The 25,427-nt window shown below is 35.9% G+C and overlaps 1 protein-coding gene across 6 annotated transcripts in view; it reads left to right on the top strand.

Annotated features, from left to right (window-relative positions):
• The window catches only part of LOC117111564 (MAM and LDL-receptor class A domain-containing protein 1-like), a 44,991-nt gene that overhangs the window by 3,484 nt on the left and 16,080 nt on the right, over positions 1-25,427 (top strand). For all 6 annotated transcript variants that reach the window (XM_033254507.1, XM_033254509.1, XM_033254506.1 and 3 more), the window contains exons 2-13: positions 5,553-5,812; positions 7,738-7,911; positions 10,033-10,120; positions 11,464-11,784; positions 15,500-15,634; positions 16,134-16,271; positions 16,854-16,948; positions 17,401-17,647; positions 18,291-18,425; positions 20,336-20,479; positions 21,262-21,353; positions 24,470-24,640. In XM_033254507.1, the coding sequence (XP_033110398.1) occupies positions 5,553-5,812; positions 7,738-7,911; positions 10,033-10,120; positions 11,464-11,784; positions 15,500-15,634; positions 16,134-16,271; positions 16,854-16,948; positions 17,401-17,647; positions 18,291-18,425; positions 20,336-20,479; positions 21,262-21,353; positions 24,470-24,640 (2,000 nt within the window). The remainder of the gene's footprint in view (positions 1-5,552; positions 5,813-7,737; positions 7,912-10,032; positions 10,121-11,463; positions 11,785-15,499; positions 15,635-16,133; positions 16,272-16,853; positions 16,949-17,400; positions 17,648-18,290; positions 18,426-20,335; positions 20,480-21,261; positions 21,354-24,469; positions 24,641-25,427) is intronic.

The raw sequence follows: 25,427 nt of genomic DNA, 5'->3' as shown, positions 1-25,427 counted from the left end.
TAGTTGGCTGATTGACACATTGTAGAAACGTTTTTAAAAGCTTGCATCCGTGTTGACATAGAAGTAGGGAAAGAAAATAGGAAATTATTGCTCTTTTGACGGTACTGTTCTACTCGGAGTGCGCTATAGTGATTCTCTTCTACGACCATTTCGTCTACTTTTATTTAAAATTCTATTTTGCGGTTGTTGATATAACAGGCCTATTTTAATTTTTTTTCATTAAATTATTCTTAACTTAGTTTAAACATTTAGGAATAAGTTTTGTACTTATTCATCCATGGTTTAACTATCATTATTCACATTATTAACTTGCCGTTATATTATACATTATGCGGATTATAATTGTTAATACACTGAATGCAATTTCTTATATTTTAACATCCTCTTTATGTTGTGACAATGACAACTGGTTTTAAAAGGAAAATCATGATGCATTCTTTTCTTAAAGTTACAGAATTGTTGCAATACCCTAATATTGTTGTGTAGTACAATAAAAAGTAGAATTTGGAATTCAACTAAAAAAAATATTTTAAACCAAGGAACAAGGTGTTACAAGACCAACAGATTTCAGTGCTTACGAAGTACGCAGCCGCATTCATCATCCTGGATGACTTCGTCTTCAGTCCTTGGTGTAAGATAATTTTAGACAGGAGAGAGTTTACTGGTTGACAGCGAAGCCAACCCCTTTTGGAAATGAAAAAAAAAATGGGTAGCGGAGACAAAATTAAGTCTGAGCCGTAGTCATAAATTTTGTGCTCAGCCAAAGGTGGTGGATCTCTCCCCCCCCCCCCCACCCCGCAAAAAAAAAATCATGGTCCCCCTCTATATTCCAATCTGCGAGTAATGGAATAATGTGATTTGACTTGGTTTAGAAACAGAGCAAAATAAAATACAAATAATAGTATAAGGATGTATGTAGAGAAATGAAACTGCGAGAAATATTGAGAATTTTTCCGCAATTAAGGTATGTCTCAGCATGGAGGTATAAAATAGAATAAAATTTTATACCTCCATGGTCTCAGCAACGTGTAACCTTGCCAAATTTATGGTCACCATGCCAAAGCAAGTTTCTGACAATGAATAAAAAACTTCCAAGGTTTTGATGGTGTTTTGCATTTCCCAGCGGCATTTCACTCCATTGGAATATCACGTGTATTTGTTCCGGCGGGGGATAGTTTCTACTATACCATTTTTAATTGTACAGTATTTGTCCTACCTTGTAATCCCGACTCAGAAATACCGGGTTGTTGTCCGACGGGGGATAGTTTTTACCATAATGTAGTTAAGTTGTAGTTAAGCTTAATCTTGAGCCGTAATTCCTGGCCCCGAAACCTTGACTCAGAAGTACAGTACCGGGTTGGTGTCCGGCGCGGGATAGTTTTCCACCATTAATACTATTGTTTATTTTATTGTACTGTGCTGGTTATATTTTGTTGTTGTTATTGTACTGTGCTTTTGCAGGACCACATTGTAAAACAGCGGTAAGATCTCTCCTGTATATGTTATCCTGCCTAAAGATGTTTTAAATAAATTTGGTTATGAAAAGAAATACCGTAGCATTTCTCGGACTTTCCAAGCACGTACAACCCATCGCAAAATTTTATCAAGGCACGACATGGAGTATAGGCCTACTGGATAACTTTAATTTTCACGAACAGGCAGAGAATATTCACACTAATGACGATTAAATTTGAACATTTGAATCATTCAATGATTTGAAATCATAAAATGTAAAAAAAATCGATATATATCGATAGCTTTATTTACGGCCTTGTGCAGTAGTCCACTTCAAACGCGTTTAATTTTGTTTATAAGAGAATTCGAGGCAACTTTGCTCAATTCCCTTTGTATTTAGGATAGATGTGAATGCAAAGCCGAACTATGCCAAAATGAAAGTGTTTTAATAGTTGCCTTTGATTTTCTATTTTCATTGAACACATGAAAATTAATAACCACTCCATTAATAAACATATTAAAATAATATTAACAATAACAATATAAAAATGCATAATATATGATAATTATATTTGACAATACTAATTTGGTTTTAAACACACCATTATTTTAGTTCAACAATTTACAGTAGGCCTATGCGAAAGTTACTGAAAACGAATTTTCTCTGATTCGTGACCCGTTCTACCCGTGAATAGACAGTATACAAATAAAGCAGCAAATTGTTTCCTTATGACGTTTCCCTTATTATGGCAAGCCCCAGCTGTCTTAAGCGTTCAAAAACTATTATTTTATCTACCTTTGGTATTATATTAAGTTAACGTTTATTATCATATTACGTACATTTATTTATAATATATTATATATATGTTTATTAAGAACTAGGCGTCACAAGACAGATTTCAGTGCCCACAAAGTACGCGGCCAGTGAATACACGAAGTCATTTCGTCTATTGTTTTTGTTCGTGTGTTTTGTTTATTTTTTATTTATTTATTTATTTTTTTAATTATTTTTATTTATTTATTTATTTATTGTGTGGCCGGGATGGCCAGGAGCAGCTCCAGTGGGGCATGTTTCTTCTATATAAATAGGAATACAGTAGCTATTGTATCGATATTTTAAAATGCTTGGTGTATATATATTTAATATGCAAATTAGGTTAGGTGCCTAGCACTAACATATTATAAACAAATATTGTAGATAAATACAATTATAAAACAGTGCTCAAACATGTGATGTATACTGTACCCAATCAAGCATCCAAATTTTTGATAGAGAGTTTGACGTTTCACTTGGTTTCACTAGATAGCGCCCTCTCTCACCTTGAAAAAGTCGGTGCGGTGGTGGGGAATTTAATTTCTATATTCTTTGGTTTACTCAAAGTTATATACTCTTTGGTTTTCTGTAGTCAGGTATATAGTGCATACTGCGAAATCATCAAAACTGTAAGTCGCGGATAAATTATCATTTGAAGTTCATAGATGGTTGTCCATGTATACCCTCCTAGCCAGGCTTAGGTAGCCTAGGCTAGACCTAGGCCACTGTAGGCCTAGGTATCGCGGCCGAACCGGACGTCATTTCGCTAGATAGGCAAGCTAGGCCAAATAGAAAATACATAATGTATAGCGTCATCAGTGTTAGTTTCCTTATTGGATCGCGCATACGTAATTCTATTGTTTATTTCTCTGATGATAGCTAGAATAGGAACGATAAATTTTCGATGACTCTAGGCCTAGGCCTGATAAGCTATAGAACTGCGAAAGTTTCGAGTATTTCGATAAATTTTGGGTTTAATAAAATAAAGCTTGAGATTAGTGGAAAAGCATGAGATTTTAGGTGAGTGGCTTGAGAGCTTGAGGTTGGTCGAAAAGCGTGAGGCTCACGCTGGATGCTTGAGACTTAGTAGACCTCTTTCTTATCAATTGTCTCACGGAAGTCAATGTCAGCGAGCATCACCATGCTCAGCAAAGCGAAATGTGCTAAGAAAGCTCATTTAACCAGATTTTCCGAAAGTGAATTCCAACATGGGACCCCTAAATATGTGGTAATATTACATGCAGATATTAACTAACTAATAGTATCTCAGTGTTTCACAAGCATTTCATTGAGTCTTGTGATGATTTTCAATATTTTAAAACTTCTTTACTTGCCTAACACGATCACAGACAATTTCCTTGTTAATTACAAATTCCTAATATGATTGATAGGGGCTCAGCAGCTGTATTATGCACCTTATAAATCCATTGATTGATTGATTGACCCATGGAAGTATTTTTTACCTCCATGATTGACCAAGCTGGTGACATCTCTTTAAGGAAGCCCTTTGCTATGCATTGCCTTAAACCTAAATTAATCTGTAATCTCAAAGCATCAAGAGAGTTAAGGTTGTTTATTTATGTAACCCAACTTAATTGACTCTCTCATAATCTCCATTGTTGTACAACTTTGTTAATCTCCTTATTTGCATATTGTAGCACTTTTTGTTAATCACTGTCGATGTTTTCTCATTCCCGAAGATGACCAAAGGTCGAAACTTTGAATCATGGCCTCCCTCTCATTATTTGGAATAATGTTTGTTCTATAGTCAGTGCATCTGTTGGACATAAGTTGTAGTATTGAGAGATAGCCTGCTGTAGGTCCCTGGTCGTCAACCTCTGACCCTCGGGCCAACACTGGCCCACCAACAAATATTTTAATCTACCCTGCAACATTAAAAAAATAAATCATTTTCGTGTCAATTTGCAATACTTACAGAAAAAGATTTTAAACACAACCACCTACATGGCATTGTTAACACTAACAGCTAGAGTCTAGCTTTTTCTCAGTGTAGATCACTACAGGTATATCTAGAAGCATAGAGTATTGACATGGGGAGGGGGAGACTGATGGGGGATAAACAATTAAGTAGAGGTAACTGATGCAATGTCTAACCATTGGCGGTGCCAATAGCTGATCTGTGAAGCAGGCTTGGGGGCATGTCATTTTGTTGAAAACCCACTACTTCAAAAGCAGTCTGAAAGTGCCATTTCCGGAAATAAATGTGGGCTCTTTTTTGGGGTATCGGACTCCTTGTTCGTGAATTTCCGGTAGCTCATACAGTAACTTCCTTCGTCCCTAAGGGCCTCTTCGTGTCTGAGCTAGCTGCCTCGTAAACTGGTACCAGCTACTCTTGTCTATCCACAACAGGGGCTGTATGGACCAATACACCGGGGTAACCCCTTACTTGTCTGGAAAGATATTCTGGGATCTTTATAGTGCACATGAGCCAATTGTGTACACGGGGCCTACAGTTTATAGTTCTATATCCATATAGCAGCGCCGATATTATGGCTGTAGGTTGCGACGCCCCTGCCTTAACCTCTCTGCCATTCGACTCGCCTAAACTGGGATAAAGTTTTTTTATCCCCTCCTTCCCCATGCTACTGCATTCCCTCATATTTTCAATTAAGGCCTACCATACTGTAGTTGAGTATGGAAAAGCAAGAAAAGAGAAAAAAGGGAGAGAAGACAAGAAAAGGAAGAAAGAAGGGTGCACATTACTCCAAAGCAAGATACCTTTCATTGCAAATGCTACCAGTGTCTATGGTCAAGCATTTCTAAACAAAATCTCACCATCCCTTTTCCCGGCTTGGTTTGCACATGGCCACTACCCATACTTTTCTATGGATCTATCCCTGGAATGCCCAACTAGCCAGTTATATGATTCATTGGTTCACATGGCAAATATCCAATCTAAAACAGATGTTTCTGTGACACCGCGTGAGAATTTCAATTTCAGCTATTTTTAATCTGTGTATGATAAATTACAACCCTAGTCAAGGATGATAATAAATATTTAAAAGAAAAACACATGATACTGATAATAACTTTGGTATGGAGACTGGTGGTAATTAAAGATGATAATAAATATGAGAAAAACTTATTTTCCCATCAAGATTCAAACCTAAGTCCTTTCGATTACTGTTCGGATACTCTACCACCAACCCTACAATAGTCAATAACACCCTGTAGCTTATCACTATGAAATGCTACTGTTGGGATGAGAGACCATCTACATAATGTACTTCCACTGACAATTGCTACTGTTTATGTTTTTTAGATATCTCAAAGCCAATATCATGTTCATTTGAAAGTGAAGATAACCCATTATGTCAATGGCAACAGGCTTCCAATGACATCTTTGATTGGACACTTCATAGTGGCCTAACACAATCCGCAAATACTGGACCGCAATTTGGAGATCAAACTACGCAGTCCTCATCTGGTCATTACCTGTATACCGAGGTATCATCAAGAGACGATGGGGCAAATGCACGTATCATCAGTCCTCTTATTGACCCCTTTGACAATTCATGCGCTGTAAGTATTTTATTATCATTATTAGTATTATTAATATTATTATTATTATAAGCAATTAGTAGAGCTGCGCATAGTACACTAGCGGAAAATTATTATAATAAGGTTACATTTAATACTTGAACAAATTTCCTGAGGTTCTGCAAGGCCCGAAGGAAATTTTTTGAATGCTTTAAGTATATGATAATTTGAATGCTTTAAGTATATGATAATTTTCCCCTAGTGTATGATGTATGCAGCTATACTAATAGCTTTACAAGTCAATCGCGGTCTTTTAATGTTTTGATAATCAACTGCTGTAGTAGTCAGTGGTTGCTATAGTGATATGATCAGTCTGTGTACGTATTACATTTAGCTGTGTGTATGCTGATATGCTCCTGCAGTATGCGCTAACACACAGCTACTGTAGCGACATTACAAATCAGCGGATACAATGAATAACTACTACAAGGCTATATATTGTGTTTGAAGAACTGGTAATGCTATTTTGATAGACATTTGTTAAAAATAAATAATTCTTGAAGTGTTTGAGAGAATACAGTAATCACCTTTTGGTTGGTGCAGACAGGTAAAATCGTGTGATGATTTCATATCTGGACTACGATCCCTAGGCCTCGGCAGCCTCCTGCCTACACCTTATAATTTCGTTCCTTGAGTATTTAGGTCTAGAGTATTCTTATTAAATATTCAGTTTCTGTAGTTTATTAGGGTTCATTGACTCAAGGAATTTCCTTATTTCTTCATACTTAACATTGAATTTAAAGAGTTAGATTAGAACCCGAAGAAAGTTTTACTTCAAATGCAATATTAAGTATGAACAATTATTGAATCGATGGACCCTAACAAACAAAACAAGCTGAACATTTTATAGGAATATTCTAGACCTATTTTAAAAACTCAAGGAACGAAATTAAATTGCCAAGGCCTAGGCTATGCCTACTGTAAATCGTAGCCTAGGCTAGTTATGAAATCATGTCTGCGCAGCTGGCTAAAAAGTGATTAATGTATTTTCTCAAATGCTTTAAGAAATGTATATTCTTTGACGAATATCTACCAAAATAGTATTACAAACTAGTTCTTCTGTTCATTGTATCCGTACTGTGCTGCTGATGTGTAACGTCGCTAGCTGTGTAGATGACACGTACTGCAGGAGCACAAATCAGTATACGCACAGCTAAATGTAATATGCACACAGTAACTATACTGATCATATTACTATAGCAACTGATTACTGCATGGACTACATAACAGTAAAAACTAACATTAAAAGACAGCGATTGACATAAAGCAATTAGCCCACTAGTGAAACATTATTATGCACAGTAGGTTAGATTATTTAATGCATTCTTTAAAAATTTCCTTCGGGCCTTGTATCTAACCTTTGTATAATAATTTTCTGCTAGTACTAGTAGTATACTATGTGCAGCTCTACTAATTGCTTTTTATGGTTAAAAATATTATTGTTATTATTTTTGCTATTGCTGCTGCTGGATGTTGGCTGCTGCTTCTATTGATATCGAGTGGTATGTGTCTTCAGGCCCTAAACATCATAATAATAATAATAATAATAATAATAATAATAATAATAATAATAATAAATAATAATTGTAATTATAATTGTAATTACAGTAGACTTTGCCTCAAATCCAAAATGCAATTGAAATATTGTTCGACTTCGATAAAATTTGACTTGCAGATTGTTAATTAATGGAAAACACAACAATTTAGCTTGTAAAATCAAGGACTTTTAACTGTTACCAGGATACTGTAGGAAGCTGGCTGGTTTAAGTTGTCAAACTTGAATTAGCATTATGTGCGGTATTGTTATGCAAATGAGCCAGATAAGCACAATCTGCACATGCTCAGAAAAACAAAACTTATGATGTAAGTAGGCCTACCGTACAGTAATATCATTTTTTTTTTTATAGATGACATTTTACTACAATATGTATGGAACAGGTATAGGAACTTTACGTGTTTACAAAGTGCCATGGGAAGATGGAATTTATGGCGGAGAAAGTAAAGTATTTGAAAAGTCTGGGAACCAGGGAACTGCCTGGCATAAAGAAACAGTTATCTTTGGGATCACCTACAAATTCCAGGTAATTACTGTGACTTTAATTAAATGATCCAAAAGCATAAATATTGACTTTGGATTTCATGTACATTAACACTCAAAACATTAAATGTCATCTTAAAATAAGAAATATCCAAGCCGAAAGGACGAGCAGTAAGCCAGGGGCGCTGCAGCGTACAGCCATAATATCAACGCTGGTTCTGGTAGTGGAACAAGTTTTTTCAGTTAAGGACTATAAACATTAACTTGGCTCATTTTGCTTTTCAAAGAATCCATTACACCTTTCCAGACTCGTGGAGTTTACCCCGTTGTACTGGTCTATACAGCCACTGTTGTGGACAGACAAGATTAGCAGGGACGTATCCGGGGTGGGGGCTTCCCCCTCTCCCCCGTTCTTTGTAAACAGTGTTAAAATCTTAAGCCTGTTCTTGAGCCAATACAAATTCTTTCCTGGGATCACTCAAAATGAATACTTCTAAAATATATATATGTAAATATGCATCAGTACATGTTATACATAAAGGCCCAATGGTTTTTATCCTTTTGCAAGTTTCTTTAATAATGCTACTACTAATAGTAATAATAATGATGATGATGATGACGATAGTAATAATTGATAATAATATTAATAACATTATAAAGTGAAGGCAATTGTGCTAAATGCGAAAAAAAAGTTGGGATTTGTTGATCATATAGTATAGTTAAAACTTAGTAAGCTATAGTTAGGCCTAAGTTGTCCTGAATATTTAAAGTAGATCCCTGATAAAGGATCATGAGAAATTTGTTGGCATTTCATTTTGACTATAATGGTGATGTGATGATGATAATGAATTTACTATATAAAAGTGTCATTTCTGGCCATCTAGATGTACTATTTCCTCAAATTTTCTCACCTCAGCCCCAACCATCGGAGTCCTACGTAATTTGCATAACGGCTCCCTCCCTCCTTTCAAATTCAAGGCTAGGTCCCAGGCTTGTACTGACACGAAGAGACCCTTAGGGGAGAAGCAAGCCGTTGTACGAGCTTGTCCACACGTCAGGCGCTTTGAGACTTTGGTATAAAGCGCTATATAAATCCAACTACATTACATTAGTGGTAAACAATGAATTCTAAAGATACAAAAGTTTCACAGAATATTTGGTTTTTTTACCACAGAAAATCACTAGATTTTAAGTTTTGTGCTTAAAGATAGGTGGTGTTATCTCCGAAATGACTTGTTATTGAGACCTGAAATTTTCACAGGTAATTCAGAAAGTGTTTAATATACTCCCAAGTTATATTATCTCAAAATTGACAAAAATGGCACTTGTGTTGTTTTGCCTCGGGATGGCCGAACTGTTTGTTTATGTTTTTTTGATGGAGTATGATGCCTAATTTGTGACCCTTCCCTCTTCAATCTGAAGTGATGGTGACACATTAAATTGTTTCTACAAATTCAAATTCAAAGTAATCTTTATTGCAATTTGTAAGCAAATTGAAGTTTAGCAATTAAAATCGAAGGAAGATAAACATGAAAAATATCGCGTAAAAAATATAAAAATCGAACGGTTTAAATACATTAAAAATGCTTATAATTAATAAATTTTATATACATCAATTGGGTAAAGAATTGGTACAGCCTATAAAAATAGGGTTGCGGCTTAAAGGCTGTGGAATAATGCTGTGGTTAATATTAAGAGCACAAGGTTATTATTCATTCATTCATCTCTCTATAAGAGACTGGTGGCACCAGAGGAATAAGCCCCCTCTTCAGAGAGCCTTAAAAAGAAGGGACCTTCAGGCAATAAAAAGAAATTTTTAGTAGTAGTTTAGTTTAGGACCAGTATCTTCTGCATTGAGTTAAATGTTATAACTTCATCAAGGAGAACCTTGTGATGCATGCAATTCATTGTGATTGTGGAAGCACTCTTAACTTTGGCTTGTCTGGACATTACAACAATTATGAATCATTACAGTTGCTTGATGCCTATAAAATAACTAATAAAATTCACTGAAATTCATCAAATATCCACTGGGAGTACTTGCAGGCCTAAATCCTTGCTTTGCTCGCATATCTCCTCCCCCCTGGGGAGGAGATCCTGCCACCAACACTACTAAGAGATAAACGTTTTTGAAGAGATATAAAAGACTATTATTATTTTTAAGGTGATTATTGAAGGGGTACGAAACACTTCATCCTTTGGAGACATTGCAATTGATGACACTTCTTTTTCGAACTCGTGTGAAAAATTTTGTAAGTTTGACAATTTTTTTTATTGATTTTATTCACGGCCACATTATAGAAGCACATTGGTTATAGGCATTTGGCATCCTAAAAGAACCATCATTGTGCAGCTTTGCTGCATGGCCTTAAGTTTGACTTGTGCCATTGCGACATAAGTTTTTGGTCCGCGCAAGGCGCTGACCCAGAGCCTCACCGCTGTTCTTGTTTTTGTTCTTGTTACCAAAACTTTAAAAGTGTCCAACGTCGCCAGTTTTGAACGGACGTGCATGAATTTGTACACATAAACTAGGGATGATTTCCAATAAATGTTCATCACACTGTTTTTAAGTTGGACCCTAGGGTTCCCCCTACACCTACAACACAAAACAGGGGTTTCAGCAATTACTGTACATTACTGCCATTACAACGAATAGGGCATGTTGCATTTATGGCACCGTCGGCTATGAATGTGTTCTAAAGAATTTAAGGTTGTGAGCTTGAATCACGTCTTGGTATTCAAGTTTTATTTTTTTCAATTTTAAGATATTTTAATTTTGTACAAATGAACATTCTAAGTAATAATTATTTTGTACATATAAATATCATAATTATTAAAAAATGTTTATCTTATTACCTCTTCCAAAAAACCCAATAATATTGATAATAATAATAATAATGATAACTTGCATTTGTACTGCATTTAAACGTGCGGACCAGTAAGCGGTCGCTCTTGTCTATCACAGGCTTCATATTATTTGTGAAGATTTTGGACTGCTTTTTGGTATTGAGAAGAATGTTTGTGGAATTAAAAGTATGAAGCATTTTAAGGGGAGATGTGATTGGGAATTTTATGTTTTAGGTCTATTTTAATGATTTTCCATGATAATTAAGTTGTATGAAAGCATGTTCATCATTGGTCAGATTTCTATCACAATTGATAATTTCACCAACAATGGTCACTCATGCAAAAAAAAAGAGAATGTTTTAATCTAAATTTCTGACATCATTTTATTATTTTAAAAAATTATTAACTCCATGAGACATGCAAATATTTTTACCTGACAGAAGATTGGGAGGAAAAAACATACATAAATATCAACAGATTTGGCTGGCTGCAAAATTTTAATTTTTAAGAACTGTCTCCCCACCAAAATTCTTGTCTCCCAATTCAGAAAAAATAATAGTTTATACCCATATATTTATTTTTCTGTAGTAAAGATTAAAGAAAATGTCAACAAATTTATATTGTTGTTTTCTGTAAAAAAAAAGGATTAAAACTTGCTTTTAATTCTATTGTTAGACCTCTTTAATTCCGCGATATTTTATTGAGTCACTGAAATAGACATTAATAAATGTGTTCTTGTTTAATGCAGATCATGGTAGTCTACGAATTGTTCCACAATCTGGTACAGATACCAACCAAGGACGACTTGACATCTATCTCAATGGTGTTTGGGGATCAATTTGCAATCGTAACTTTAACACTGCTACAGACGGTGTGGTAGCCTGCATACAGTTGGGTTACCGTAAAGCTAGTTCATCAATATACACGGTTTCTGCTAGCACACCTCCGATCCTCGATAATGTACAATGCTATGGCAATGAGACAGGACTGTTGGATTGTGGGAATGATGACATTGGGATAATTGATGCTAGCTGTAATGCTAATAGAGTGGTTAACATTTGGTGCAGCGGTAGGTTCACACATAGTTTTTCTGTCCAACACTTTAGGTTGGATTCGGACGTAAACTCAATACATGGGTAATCTACTAATAACCTCGGGGCTAAATGTGACGGTCGTTCGGACGAGTAGAATAACAATCCATTTACCCATTAATTTGACGGAAGTTACGTATTTTACAAGCTTCTGCAAGGTCAGAATTCTGAATAGTTCGTGACCTGAGTGACGACCCCGTGTCAAATTAGCAATGTTTTCGCGGCAATTTCAATACTTCATACACAAATTTACGCTATTTTTGCTTATTTTTTATACAATTTACTCATTTCCTTGTGATTATCCTTACAAATTGACGCCGAATTATGATTAACCCAGCCGACCTAACTATCATGACAACTTTTATATTGCTTCTCGACGACGGATTTGATCTAAACCAAGCTTTTCGTCGAAGAAAGTACAGCAACGACGAAGACAACGACCAGCGTGGAAAGAAAGCTTGGGCAACAACGCGAAGAATCATGCAGCGTGGTCGCGAGCTTCTTTTTGTCCAGTGCAATCTGACCCGACGTTGTTAACTTGTGACCTGGGCCTTATTACGGGTAATTAATTACGCCTTGAGGCAAGGTGTAATTGAAATATCCAGTAAAAAAGGTGGGTTTTTGGGCCAGATGTTTTTCGAATTTTCTATACCCAGGGGCATTATTTAATTGCCGCACGCGACCGCTCAGCTGGTGGTACCCAGTTAAATTTTACTCGTCCGAATCGGCCCATAGTCACATTCCATGCTTGGAGGATCTTCAAAATTTATCCAAGCAAAAAGCATATATCAAAGTGCATGATGTCATTCTACATTTTGAATATTAAAAAACATGTGAATTAAACTTTTATGTTAACCTCAATTTCAAGCTTGATTGAAAGCAAAATTACTGTTTATAATAAATGCAAACAATTTTTGCTCTCAACCTATGAAATTATGTAAGGTAGATAAACTGAAAATGCATTGACCTCCACATGGTCTGGTTCTATTATGCAATGATTAGCCCTCTGCATAATTCTTGCCATTTGAGGCATAGTTCGAGTCTCACTGAAGAAATATTTAGAATAATATTGTAATCTAAGCCTACCTTTTTTATTTCATTGTGCTTTCATTAGGCTATCATTCAATATAAATTTCTGTGTAAATATGATTTTTTTTTAAAATTCAAACTTGGATTAAGTTTTTATATGTTTTGTTGTTGCTTTTTTTTTGTTGTTAAAAACAAAAAATGAATTCACCCTAAACAAAAGCCACTTTAAAGTAAGGGTTTTTTATTGGTGATCCGCTACACTAGCGGATCACCTATTGTTATTGTACAGAATCATCTTTTTTTTATTCTTCTTTCTTTCTCCCCTTTTCTGTTCGCACGATATCTCAAAAAATGCCACGAGTTACGCTCGTGACAAATCGCTGTCAGCGAACATTTGGCTTGGTCTGGAATAGTCATGGTAAGCTTTTCAGCGTGCTCAGTCATGCGTAACGTCATCTACGCGCAATTTTGCGTTTTTACATTATCGATCATATCAGCCTAACCAATTGCCATTTAGAAATCGTATTAAGTGAGCATTAACTTCGGGTTAATGTTGAATGTACAGTACCCTAATTTGACGCGTGCGCTTATTAACGCGCAAGCACGTGCATGTCAAAATTTTAAAATGCTCGAAATCACTTTTTGACTAAATCAGAGCACGTTTTAGGAAATTTTGAGCATTTCAAATCTTTTTGAAATTTTCCACTACGCGCGCGCATTTTTACGTGCACAGCACGTACGAAAGCTAGAAATTACGTTATTTTACATATTTTGGGTTCCTGACATTGTTTTCACAAATGTGCATTCATTTCAGTCATCTTTTGGCCAATAGCAATGCCATACGTGCGCATCAAACAGTGAAATTATGCTAAAATCAGACCTATTTTTAATCAGTTATAGCTCCTTGGGTTAAAAGGTGACCCCCAATTTTTATTACGTATTCTGAAAGCACATAAGTTGTAAATATGATTTTATAGATCATAATGGCTGATCGGACATTGTGACGTCATCATATTGGCATCTGAATTCAAAGAAAGTGAATTAAAGCTATGACATCATTTTTTAAAATACGCATTTGAGCGTATCTCGCTTATCCTTGGTCGATCGTCTTCCAACTTTGAGTATGTTTTAGCTGAGACAATTCTCTTTGATATATTTGACTCCTTCTTACATTTTGATGACATCATCATGGTCAAAAAAATTATTTTTTCTGACCCCCTCATTTCTCTTTCTTTAAAACGTTGATGACCCCATATAATCTTAACCATTCGTCATTTCTAAATCATATTAGGTGAGCATAAGCTTCAGGTCAAGGTTGAATGTTATGTACCTTAATTTTCCATTCGCGCTTTTTAGCGTGCACGTACGCGTGTGTCAACATTTACATATGCATAAAAACCATGAATATTTTTAATCAGTTATAGCTCCTTAGGATGAAAGGTGACCCCCAATTTTTATTACATAATCTGAAAGCACGAGTTGTAGATAGGATTTTTTACTTCATAACGGCTGATCGGACATTTTGACGTCATCATATTGCCAATTGAATTAAAAAACTGAATTTTTATTTATGATGCCATTATGTTTATACTCGTTTGAACGTATCTCGCTTATTCTTGATTGATTTTCTCCCACCTGTGAGTATGTTATAGCTAAATCAATTCTCTTTCAGACGTGTCCCTTTATTTTTTATTTTGATGTCGTCATCATGGTCAAAAAGAATGCTTTTTTTGGAGCCTTCTCATCTTTCTTTCTTAAAAGATGTAAACACATTGAAAATTGAGGGCGGCAGACTGTATTTCGACACTATCAGACCGATAGTTCGTATACTGTAAAGGCAAACTTTGTGTGGCATTACCAACCAACAGGGGGTTTTAATTTAAACTTGACAAGGTTGAAATTCATGTGCGATCACCGTCGTCAAGCACGTCGTATAAGGTATTCGTACTTGTGCGTTAAAATTTTAAAATCGTTAATATCACTTTTTAGATAATTTAAAGCACGTTTTAGGTCATTTTGAATATTCCAAAACTTTCCAAAATTTACGCACCGTAGCTGGAAATTACGTTTTGGTTGCATGTGTTGGGTTTGTGACACTGTATTAATACTACCGTGCGCACGGACGTTAAGACGTATGTGTACACATTCGTAAGTCCTTAAAATGCTCAAAATTACTCTTTTCCTTTAAAATTTCTTTTAAAATGCTCAAAATTACTCTTTAAATATGGCATGTTTTAGCATACAAAACTTTTCTATCAGAACCGCACGTGCTTCGTGAAGGTCAAAGTAACGTCCTCAGTGACGGGTTCAAATCTAGTTTAAATAATAATTTTTTTTTTTAAAGGTAAGGTATTATTCTTTTTAAATTTTTACTATTTCTGCTATGAAATGCTTGCATCAAGGGCTGAAGCATGGCATGGACCATTTCAAATCACTTCAATGCAACTTGGGGTTGTCGAAGATTTACAGATTATTGGTGTTGGGCCGTAAAAAACAAGGTGTGTTCTAGTCCGGAAAGATTGGCGGCCGCACGCATATGGTTTGAAAATTTTTTGCAAGCCACAATAAAGTGACAGGCGGGGGGTGCATGTGGCACTCAGGCTGCACTTTGTCCCCCTGTGCTCTAACTAATTGATCAAATTTTGTGTGTGATTATTCTTCCAGATATAATTGATATTTGTGAAGATGTTGGGCCTGATGCCTTTCACTGTGATAATGTACATTGTGTACCCTCTAGTGAAAAATGTGATTTTTCAAATAACTGTGGAGACAATTCTGATGAAGCTTCATCAATATGTGGTAAGTAGTGTGTGAAATATTTTGTTAAAGACATTTGTGAGTTTGTTTTGCATTTGGAATTATTAGATGTTGAGGAAATTGAGGAAAAAAGCGTTTTTAAAAATTATATTATATACATAAGTACTGGCATTAGTAAGTCAAAAGCTGCTATATGCCACAGCTGCCATGCCACCATGTTACTGAGACCATCACCAACATGTCACCACTATGCAACCACTACTGTATCTATCCCATTATTCCCAAGATATCCATCATCATTACCCTTGTACTTGCTTCCGCTGGTGTTATCGTTGCTGTCAATGTCACTGTAATCATCGTTATCATCACAATATTCATTCATCACCTCATCCTAACTATTACATTACTGTACTTATTTTAATATTTATATAATGTAATAATTCAAATTTTAAAAGTAACTTGTTGCCAGCTTCAAAAGAATTTATTTTTTGTGAGCATTGAAGATTATTCAGTATTAAAATGAAATTATGTCTTTTGTTAGATGTGTACCCTGGTAGAGCAAACTTCCAATTTGATTTTGGTGAATGGTCCCAACCAGAAACGAATGGTGTTGATTGGTCAAGAAGTAGGGGTCTGGAAGGCTCCGGGGGACCACCTAAAGACCACAAGAATAAGATAGGTATAGTAGGCAAACTTTATATAATTAATTATTGCAATGCAGAATTGGAGAGATGACCAGTAATAATAATAAACAAAATATCTTGGAGAATTAACATGATGAGGTTGGGTTGGGGAAGTGAAATAACACTAGCCCAGCTAATGAAGTGATGTTTCAGCCCTATAATGTCCAGCAACAGTGGCGGATTCAGTAATTGGAAACAGAGGGGCACTACAGATAGAGGATCTATGCCACCTCAGCCCCACCATGGTTGTTGCTGAGGTAAGAAAATTTATGATTTTAGCATCCTGGCCTAAAAATTAAATAATTTTCTATTTTGCTATTATAATATTAGGATGTATAGAGGTCTATTTTATACACATCTGGCTGGTGTGCACTGTAATAAACCTATTGCCTCTTTCGGAAGAGTGGGAGAGTTAACACAATGCTATAGTTAATTTCAGCCCCCGTCACTGTAGAATGATGTAAACATGAGCCTACTATAAAGCACCATACCCATACGCAATTCAGCACAATGACGCTATTCTCCTTTACCCTTCACCTTTTACGTTTACCTTTTATGGGAGACCGTTATCTTTTCAGATGACTACTACCTTGTTGTTGCCGGCTCCAATGTAGGGAAGAAAGCACAGCTTTGCTTAGACATGCCATTTGAGGCAAACCCTACAAACTGCTCTGTAAGTTAAAGCTATAAAGGTCTAGTTATTTAGAGTAAGGTGTCGCCTGAGATATAATATAAATTAGGTATTTATTCATTGTGTTGAAGTGCATCATCACTCTCACCATTATGTATCATTTATCTGCTGCCATCTTTGCCAGTACCATCCTTGTCGTAGTCATTATCACCATATTAATGACATCATCATCAGAGTAATCATCCACATTATTGTCAATCATAAATATTTCTATAACCTTGAATTCTCATTATTATCATTCGCCTGAAGAAGTTAGCTGGAGCTAGCAAAGCCTTGTCTCAAATACATTTGTCAAACCAGGGTGCTACCCATTTTGTCTGTTTTCCTCTTATTATAATACAATGATAACGTTTGCTGCCATACATCATCCCCAGTAGTATGTGTTCAGGATCATAATTTTAATTTAATACAAACACTGTCTTTTCCTGCTACAGATCCGATTCTATTACTATCGGAACTATAAGGATACTGGTACGATAGATATGATTCAACGAACATCAAGCCCAACAGAGGTATGGTCTGTTGCGTCTGAATACCAGTCCAGTAGTCAGTGGAAATATGAGGAGCTGGTAATCACTTCCTCTGAATCATTTCACATCTGCTTTGAGGCCACTATTTCCAGTTTGGGATATGGCTATCTTGGCCTAGATGATATATCGCTTACTCCAGGATGTGTTATCGGTAAACAAACCTAATTTATTTTCAGATTGGTGTTCAGTTAAATAGTATTTTTTGTTTGATTGTATAAATAAAACAATTGCAAAGTGCTTATCAAAAATGCATTTATTTATGTTAAACATACAGACTTTATAGGAATTTTTGATATGCCTGCAACATCAGAGCAAGGTTGGGCAAAACCTTATATTATTTATATTAAAGAGTATGAAACTGCATGCAAGAGATCCGACTGCTGTAGCGCCATTTCATTAGAACGTAATTCTTTTTCAGTAAGTATTGCGACAGAGGGGTGTGTCTTTAAAAGATAAGTTTCCAGCAAGCTTTAATCAAATTCTAATAGGGCCCCCCTCCCCAAAATCTTGTGGCAGTACTTTATTTTAACATGGACATTGTGTGCATACAAAATCAGGGCAGATGAAACTCTTGCAGTTTTATCTATACTCTTTGGTGTGAATGAGGTTTCTTCGACAGAGATATGGTTAATTATTAATGTATTTTCTTTTTAATTAATAATAATAATTATTGTTGTTTTTATTTGTTTTATATTATGTTCTATTATCTAGTATATGATTTTCTATGTTTTATGATTTTGGTATTAGTACATATATTATGCAATGTGCAAAGACTTTCCATCTTATAATTTTAGGTGCTGGAGAGTGTGAATTGACAGGCCCAACATTTATTTGTGATGATGGTTTATGCATCCATGAAGAGTATCTGTGCGACCATGTTCATCACTGCCTAGATGCATCAGATGAAAATTCTACTGTATGCGAAGATCGTGAGTTTAACAGATTTTTTTTTTCAGTTTTTTTTTTTTTGTTATTTGGGTATCTATAATATTTTTGCTAGTTTGAGTGGCACTTTCACCCTATCTTCTGGTAGTGGAATAAGTTGTCTTGGATAACAACTTTGAAATATGGGCCCAGTGTACACAAATAGCTCTTAATCAATAGATGAGAATATCCTTATGTACAGGTCGAGATAGTCCCTGTGGTGAACAGACGAAAGGTCATGCTGTACTAATAGCAGCACAGGCACAAATTCATCCTTTGGGGCCAAGAATAATATTGGAACAAACTACTAATTAATGCATTGAGTGCTATTATATCGCTCAACTAGTTCCTGGATATGTTCCATCTTTTCGCATTCATTTTTCTGACAAATCATTGCTATCTGTTCTTTGTTTCCATACTAAGACCTATGGTGGTCGTACTTTTTCTGTGCTGCATTTTCTCTTTGGAATGAACTCCCATCTTTTGTTAACGACTCTTCCTCTCTTGATTCTTTTAAAACAAACCGTAAGACTTATTTTGACACCAAAAAACTTCAGGGTACAATGCACCTTTGATCATTTTTAGTTCCTATGCATGTAATGCAATAGGAACTATTGGATTCACTTTTTTGCCTGTGTGTGTGGACATTTATGCGCATGCATGAAAAAGTTTTCTGACATTTTGTTTTTCATAGCGATGCGAAGTTCTTCAGTGTTAGCCATGGTGTTAGCTCAGTCTGTTCTCACGTTAACCGATCGCCAAGTCGCCATGGGCGAAAACTCTTTTGGATTCATTTGACCTCCATTTTTTGCCAACTCCATGCAACGTTTATTTGTGTTGTTGTATGAGTAGTCTTGCTGTAAATGTCATTTTGTACCTTGCAAGTTATTTTTTACTTCTAAATGTCATTTTAACTTGGTTGATGCAAGGCAATGGCTGTATTACGTAGTCTAATATGAAGGTACTGTATTTCTGACAGCCGGCTAGTGTAGTAGTGTACTCTTTGAATGCAAACTGAAGGCAAGTGATATAAAGACAGCCGACCGTCGGGAACATAACGACTTTCTAGCTTGGGTTTTTCTGCTGAAACATGAGGTCTGCGATGCAAGGGCCGTGGTAGAACGTTAATAATAGTTTAAATCGATGATCTTGTGTTATCGTCTAATATTTAAAATACATTTAAATAATGCATGTAAAATTTAAGTTTGGACCGCGTGAGTCGCATTGCTATACAGTAAACGTAGCAGAGTGACAGCAGCAAGGCTATATACAGTAAACGTAGCAGAGTGACGGCAGCAAGGCTAGGCCTAGCCTAGGGCCTGGGCTAGATCGTGTACTTTCTTCTGAAGTCATATATCATGCATAGAAACGTTGACGCCAGCAAGGTTCTGGTTTGGACTTGGCGCAGTACAAATGTTTGATTGATTGATTGATTGATCAGCTTTAGGATTTTTACTATTGTTAATATTATTGTGTTATGTATTTGAGGCTTGCCATCCCAAAAACATTGTACTGTCGCTAATTTTTAAACTGAGTAATTAGCATAAGAATTTGGCACAATTGTATACTTCAGTACAAAGAACTGTAATACTTTTACTCATAACTTTTACAATAGTAAGTTGATTCCAGTAAATGACCCATCATTTTTATGCGTATAATGTGAAGAATAAGATATTAAAAAGTCAATTTAAATTTTTTGGTCACTGATGCTGGTTTTGGGATGGCAAAAAAAAAAATATATATATATTTGTTGGATTATTACTGTAGGCTTACTATTATGGTTAATGATAATTGAATTTTGTTATGAGTATTAAATGATAATATTAATATGATTATAATTATAATTATGTTGAGTAATTTAACTTTATAAGAGTTGAAACATCCATTGTTATACGACAGTTGTTTATCACTCTAGGAGTTGGCTACTGCACTTTTCAAGACAGCTTTTGTGATTGGCAGCAAGTTTCCTCGGATAACTTGAATTGGATAAGACTGAATGGTGACACACCAACATCCAACCCTGGTCCATCAGTTGACCACACATTTGAAAATCACTTTGGTAAGCCCCTGCTCTACATTATATTTAGTATACAATATTATAGTTACGATAAAGTAAAGTAAGGGTACCTGTCGACCCAGGAATAGTGCTCGATACATACATAGAGTGAAATAGACAAAAACAAGTTCAATACGCAAAATCTTTTGGGTTACATGTTTATTCCACCATTGCTGCCACTTATTTCACGCCTAAGGCGTTCATTAGGTATAGCGAGACATAACTGTACGAAAACTGGCATAGATATGTGTGTATATATGTTCTAGTACATATGTATTATAATAGGTAGACGTTCCTCAGTAGAGACTTTCTCTGGTGTCGATACAAGTTCGCACCTTTTGAGAGAGCTATTGTTCTTGGAGGTGATTATAAAAAACATTTTCCATACGCAGAGGTTGCACCGTTTTGTTGCGCTGGAGTATGGTTCTGCACACATTGGTGATTTTCCATGTGATGTTGTGTGTTATGCTGTTGTCTTTGAAGTGACCAAAATATTTTTAGAGTTGATCTCATAGTCTAAGGATAGTCAATATAGTTATACGTATATCTTTATGATTATTAATTTTTTTAAGGGCCAAACTATTTTTACAGTTGATCTCATGGTCTAAAGATAATCTCTGAGTTGTTATATTTATGGATCCGGGATGGAAGATTTATGGATCTGGGGTGAATGTCTGAAGTTCAAGTGGTCAAAGCCTCCTGTACCGTCAAGATATTTAAAGAATTTTGGCAATTAAGCAGAAATATACTAATAATATTGGTGGTTGTTTATGCTTTTTCTTTAGGTTACTATGCATATTTGGAGGTATCTTCCCAGGTTACTGGACACTATGCTGACTTGGTTAGTCCATGGCTGACTATAAATGATACTTGCAAGGTAAAACCCATCACATTGGTAAACTTGCTTAACTTATTTTCATGCTGACCTGGTTAGTCCATGGCTGATTGTAAACGATATTTGCAAGGTAAAACCCATGACATTAATAAACTTGCGAACTTATTTTAATACAAAACTGATTAGTCCATGACTTACTGTAAATGATATTTGCAGGGTAAAACCCATGACATTGGTAAACTTGCTTAATTATTTTAATGCTGACATGGTTATAGCCCATACGACCGTCCCTAGGCAAAACAATGTAACTGACATTTTTGTTGATTTTGAGATAATATCATTTGGGAGCATATTAAACACATCTGAATTACCTGTGAAACTTTTAGGTCTCAATAATGAGTCGTTTCGGCGATAACACCATTTTTAAGCACAAAACTTAAAATCCAGTGATTTTCCGTGGCAAAACAACGTAACCACAAGATGAAGATACGTTGTTTTGCCACAGAATGCTATTCAAAAATGGTCTAGAGTCGATGGAGTTTAGCAAGGCAAAATCGAATGGTGTTTTTATATCAATAATCTTAAACAGCGATGTATGAACAGGCTAGGTAATGCATATGCTTGCCCCAAACGTGATAAATTCCAAAAATATGTCGCACATATAATAATAATTATTATTATTATAATATGTCTTACTTGTTTCCGTGACAAAACAATGTATCTGTAATTATCTCCAATAACTTTGCAATAAACAAACGGTTGTAATTAAAATTTTACATATAATCACAATGTCTTTATATACAATCCTAAAAAAATTTAAAAGGCTATGACAATTTATTGCAAAGTTACAAAGATGCAAACTTTAACTGTATTTTACTCCAAAAGTGAAAATTTCAAGTTACGTTGTTTTGCCTCGGAACGGCCGCATGGCTTACTGTAAATTATATACATGCAAGGTAAAACCCACGACATTTGAAAAACTTAAATGAAAAGCCTGATAGGGTGTACGCATGCAATTTCTGTTTGACATTCTGTTTTTTTTTTTCTCTTATCATTTGATCACCGTCTGAATATGTGAAGTACAGTAAATATATTCGAATTAGCGAGTCAAACAGCCAAGCGGTTAAGGCAGGAACGCCGCAGCGTACAGCCATAATGTAAGCATTGGTTCAAAAGGCATGCTCATCTATGGTTCTGGTGGTGGAACCAGTCTTCTTGGACGAGGACTATACTGTAGGCCCAGTGTGCACAATTTGGCTCATGTGAAGAACTTGTAGGCCTACATATTGTTAGTGGGGAGATTTGCATCTTCTCCCCCATTAGACAGACCTGAACCCCCTGTTGTCTGACGCACGACTAGGTCATTGGATCAAAAATTTAAAAAAATAATAATATGCCTATCCAAATAAATGTTATTTTGACTGCCAATACCTAATATTGTGGTCTAAAAGCAAATTTTGGATCATACTAAGCCATAAAAACTCTCCCCATGAACCCCCACAAGGCAGTTTTTATTCCAGGCTGTCGACCCCTTGCCTTGGACCCCTCTGTCGGTTCAGATAGCTCAGACACAAACAGACACTTAGGGGAGCAGCAAGTTATTACAATTTAGTCCACCCCTCATTATTTAATATTAATATATCCACTTTATTGTACTAATATTTTGTATAGAGCCGGTATCCATTAAACAATATGCTCATGGCTCTTGAAGTATAACTGACTATATAGTAGCTTGAAAATTCAGTTGCCCCAAGGATCCCTTCGTGTCTGTGCTACCCTGTCCCGGTAAACCACTAACCAAACTTTTGTCGTCCACCACAAGGGCTGTCAGAATATTTTATTATTATTGGTGATCCGCTACACTAGCGGATCACCTCTTGTTATTGTCAGGATCATCATCATCATCTTTTTTTTCTTATTCTTCTTTCTTTCTCCCCTTTTCTGTTTGCACGATATCTCAAAAAAATGCCACGAGTTACGCACAATCGCTGTCAGCGAACATTTGGCTTGGTCTGGAATAGTCATGTTAAGCTTTTCAACGCGCTCAGTCACGCGTGACGTCAACTACGCGCAATTTTGCGTTTTTACATTATCGATCATATCAGCCTAACCAATTGCCATTTCGAAACCGTATTAAGTGAGCATTAACTTCGGGTTAATGTTGAATGTACAGTACCCTAATTTGAAACGTGCGCTTATTAACGCGTACGCACGCGCGTGTCAAAATTTTAAAGTGCTCGAAATCACTTTTTGACTAAATTAGAGCACGTTTTAGGAAATTTTGAGCATTTCAAATTTTTTTGAAATTTTCCACTACGCGCGCGCATTTTGACGCGCACAGCACGTACGAAAGCTAGAAATTACGTTATTTTACATATTTTGGGTTCCTGACATTGTTTTCACAAATGTGCATTCTTTTTGGTCACCTTTTGGCCAATAGCAATGCCGTACGTGCGCATCAAACATAGGTATCTTTGCGCGTATTTTGCCGCTATACAGTGAAATTATGCTAAAATCAGACCTATTTTTAATCAGTTATAGCTCCTTAGGTTGAAAGGTGACCCCCAATTTTTATTACATATTCTGAAAGCACCATCGTCAAGCACGTCGTATAAGGTATTCGTACTTGTGCGTTAAAATTTTAAAATTGTTAATATCATTTTTTAGATAATTTAAAGCACGTTTTAGGTCATTTTGAATATTCCAAAACTTTCCAAAATTTACGCACCGTACGCTCATTTCCACGCCCACAGCACGTACTGAAGCTGGAAATTACGTTTTGGTTGCATGTGTTGGGTTTGTGATACTGTATTAATACTACCGTGCGCACAGACGTTAAGACGTATGTGTACACATTCGTAAGTCCTTAAAATGCTCAAAATTACTCTTTTCCTGTAAAATTTCTTTTAAAATGCTCAAAATTACTCTTTAAATATGGCATGTTTTAGCATATAATACTTTTCAATCAGAACTGCGCGTGCTTCGTGAGGGTCAAAGTACGGCGGATCACCTAACTCGTCCTCAGTGACGAGTTCAAATCTAGTTTAGCCTTATGATTATATAATTATAAGCCTTTTGATGAGAAAGTGAAACCTGGGCATTAAGGATTTTAATGTGGAAAATGGTTAATTGATTAGTTCCATTTTCTATTTCCTCAGCTGCGTGTATTCTACCATATCTATGGCAGCGACGTTGGGAGCCTTAAAATTGGAACAATGACAAGGTCCTCTGGGTTCCTGTCATTGTTCACAGAAACAAGAAGTAGAGATGAATGGAAAGGTTCAACAGTAAATGCTGGCCTCAGTGTACATATAGGCACTGAGTTTCAGGTAAATATAATTAGTATAGTAGCTTTTGCTATTAACTAGCTAATTAAAATATCAGAACAGCACTTACTTACTGCTTACTGGTCCCGTTACCGGGTGTGGTCGTAGGGTTGCTGCGCACTTGAGCACACAGAACAGCACACACAACCATAAATGTGAGTTCATTCAACAAAAATGCAGTTTCTTGTGGATTCGTGGTTAGTCAACGTATGAAGCAGATATTCAACACACTTTTTCCTGCCAAGCATTGTGCTAATGATGATTTAAAGTTTGTGTTACATCAATTTCACATGACTCAAAACCAATTTCCTTATTAAAAGATACAGTAGAACCTCGTTTTTACGTACCCCAGTTATACGAACCCTCTGTTTTACGTACGCCTCGTATGGACGATGACGTCATCAAAAACCCCGAAAATATTCAAAACAAACGGCCCTTTTGAGAGCAACCATAAGTAAAAAGAATATAACAATAAACTATAACAATAAACACACCATATTGCAACGTATTTTCATTAAACAGCAACGTTGAGTGAGTCTAATACCGGGTTGTTATAATCTAAAACCACGTGAACTGAGTGAGATGAACAACTACCGATGGTGCTCAAAATTATTGCTTTCCTCCTGAGCTTCGTGTGGCAAACCATGGAAGAATTCGTCTGGTCGAACTTTCTACACGAAGCTGAGTAGACATAGTTTCGTACACAAACGCTAATTGGTTGGCTCGCCCAGTGCATAGCACATGGTTGCTATTTCACGTACACGAACGCTAATTGGTTGGCTCGCCCAGT

Source organism: Anneissia japonica, unplaced genomic scaffold (genome assembly GCF_011630105.1).
Source record: "Anneissia japonica isolate Jap-2015-1 unplaced genomic scaffold, ASM1163010v1 scaffold288256_len377385_cov191, whole genome shotgun sequence".
Classification (NCBI taxonomy): Eukaryota; Metazoa; Echinodermata; class Crinoidea; order Comatulida; family Comatulidae; genus Anneissia; species Anneissia japonica.
The sequence above is the reverse complement of the archived record's forward strand: the minus strand, read 5'-3'. Positions and strand labels throughout refer to the sequence as shown.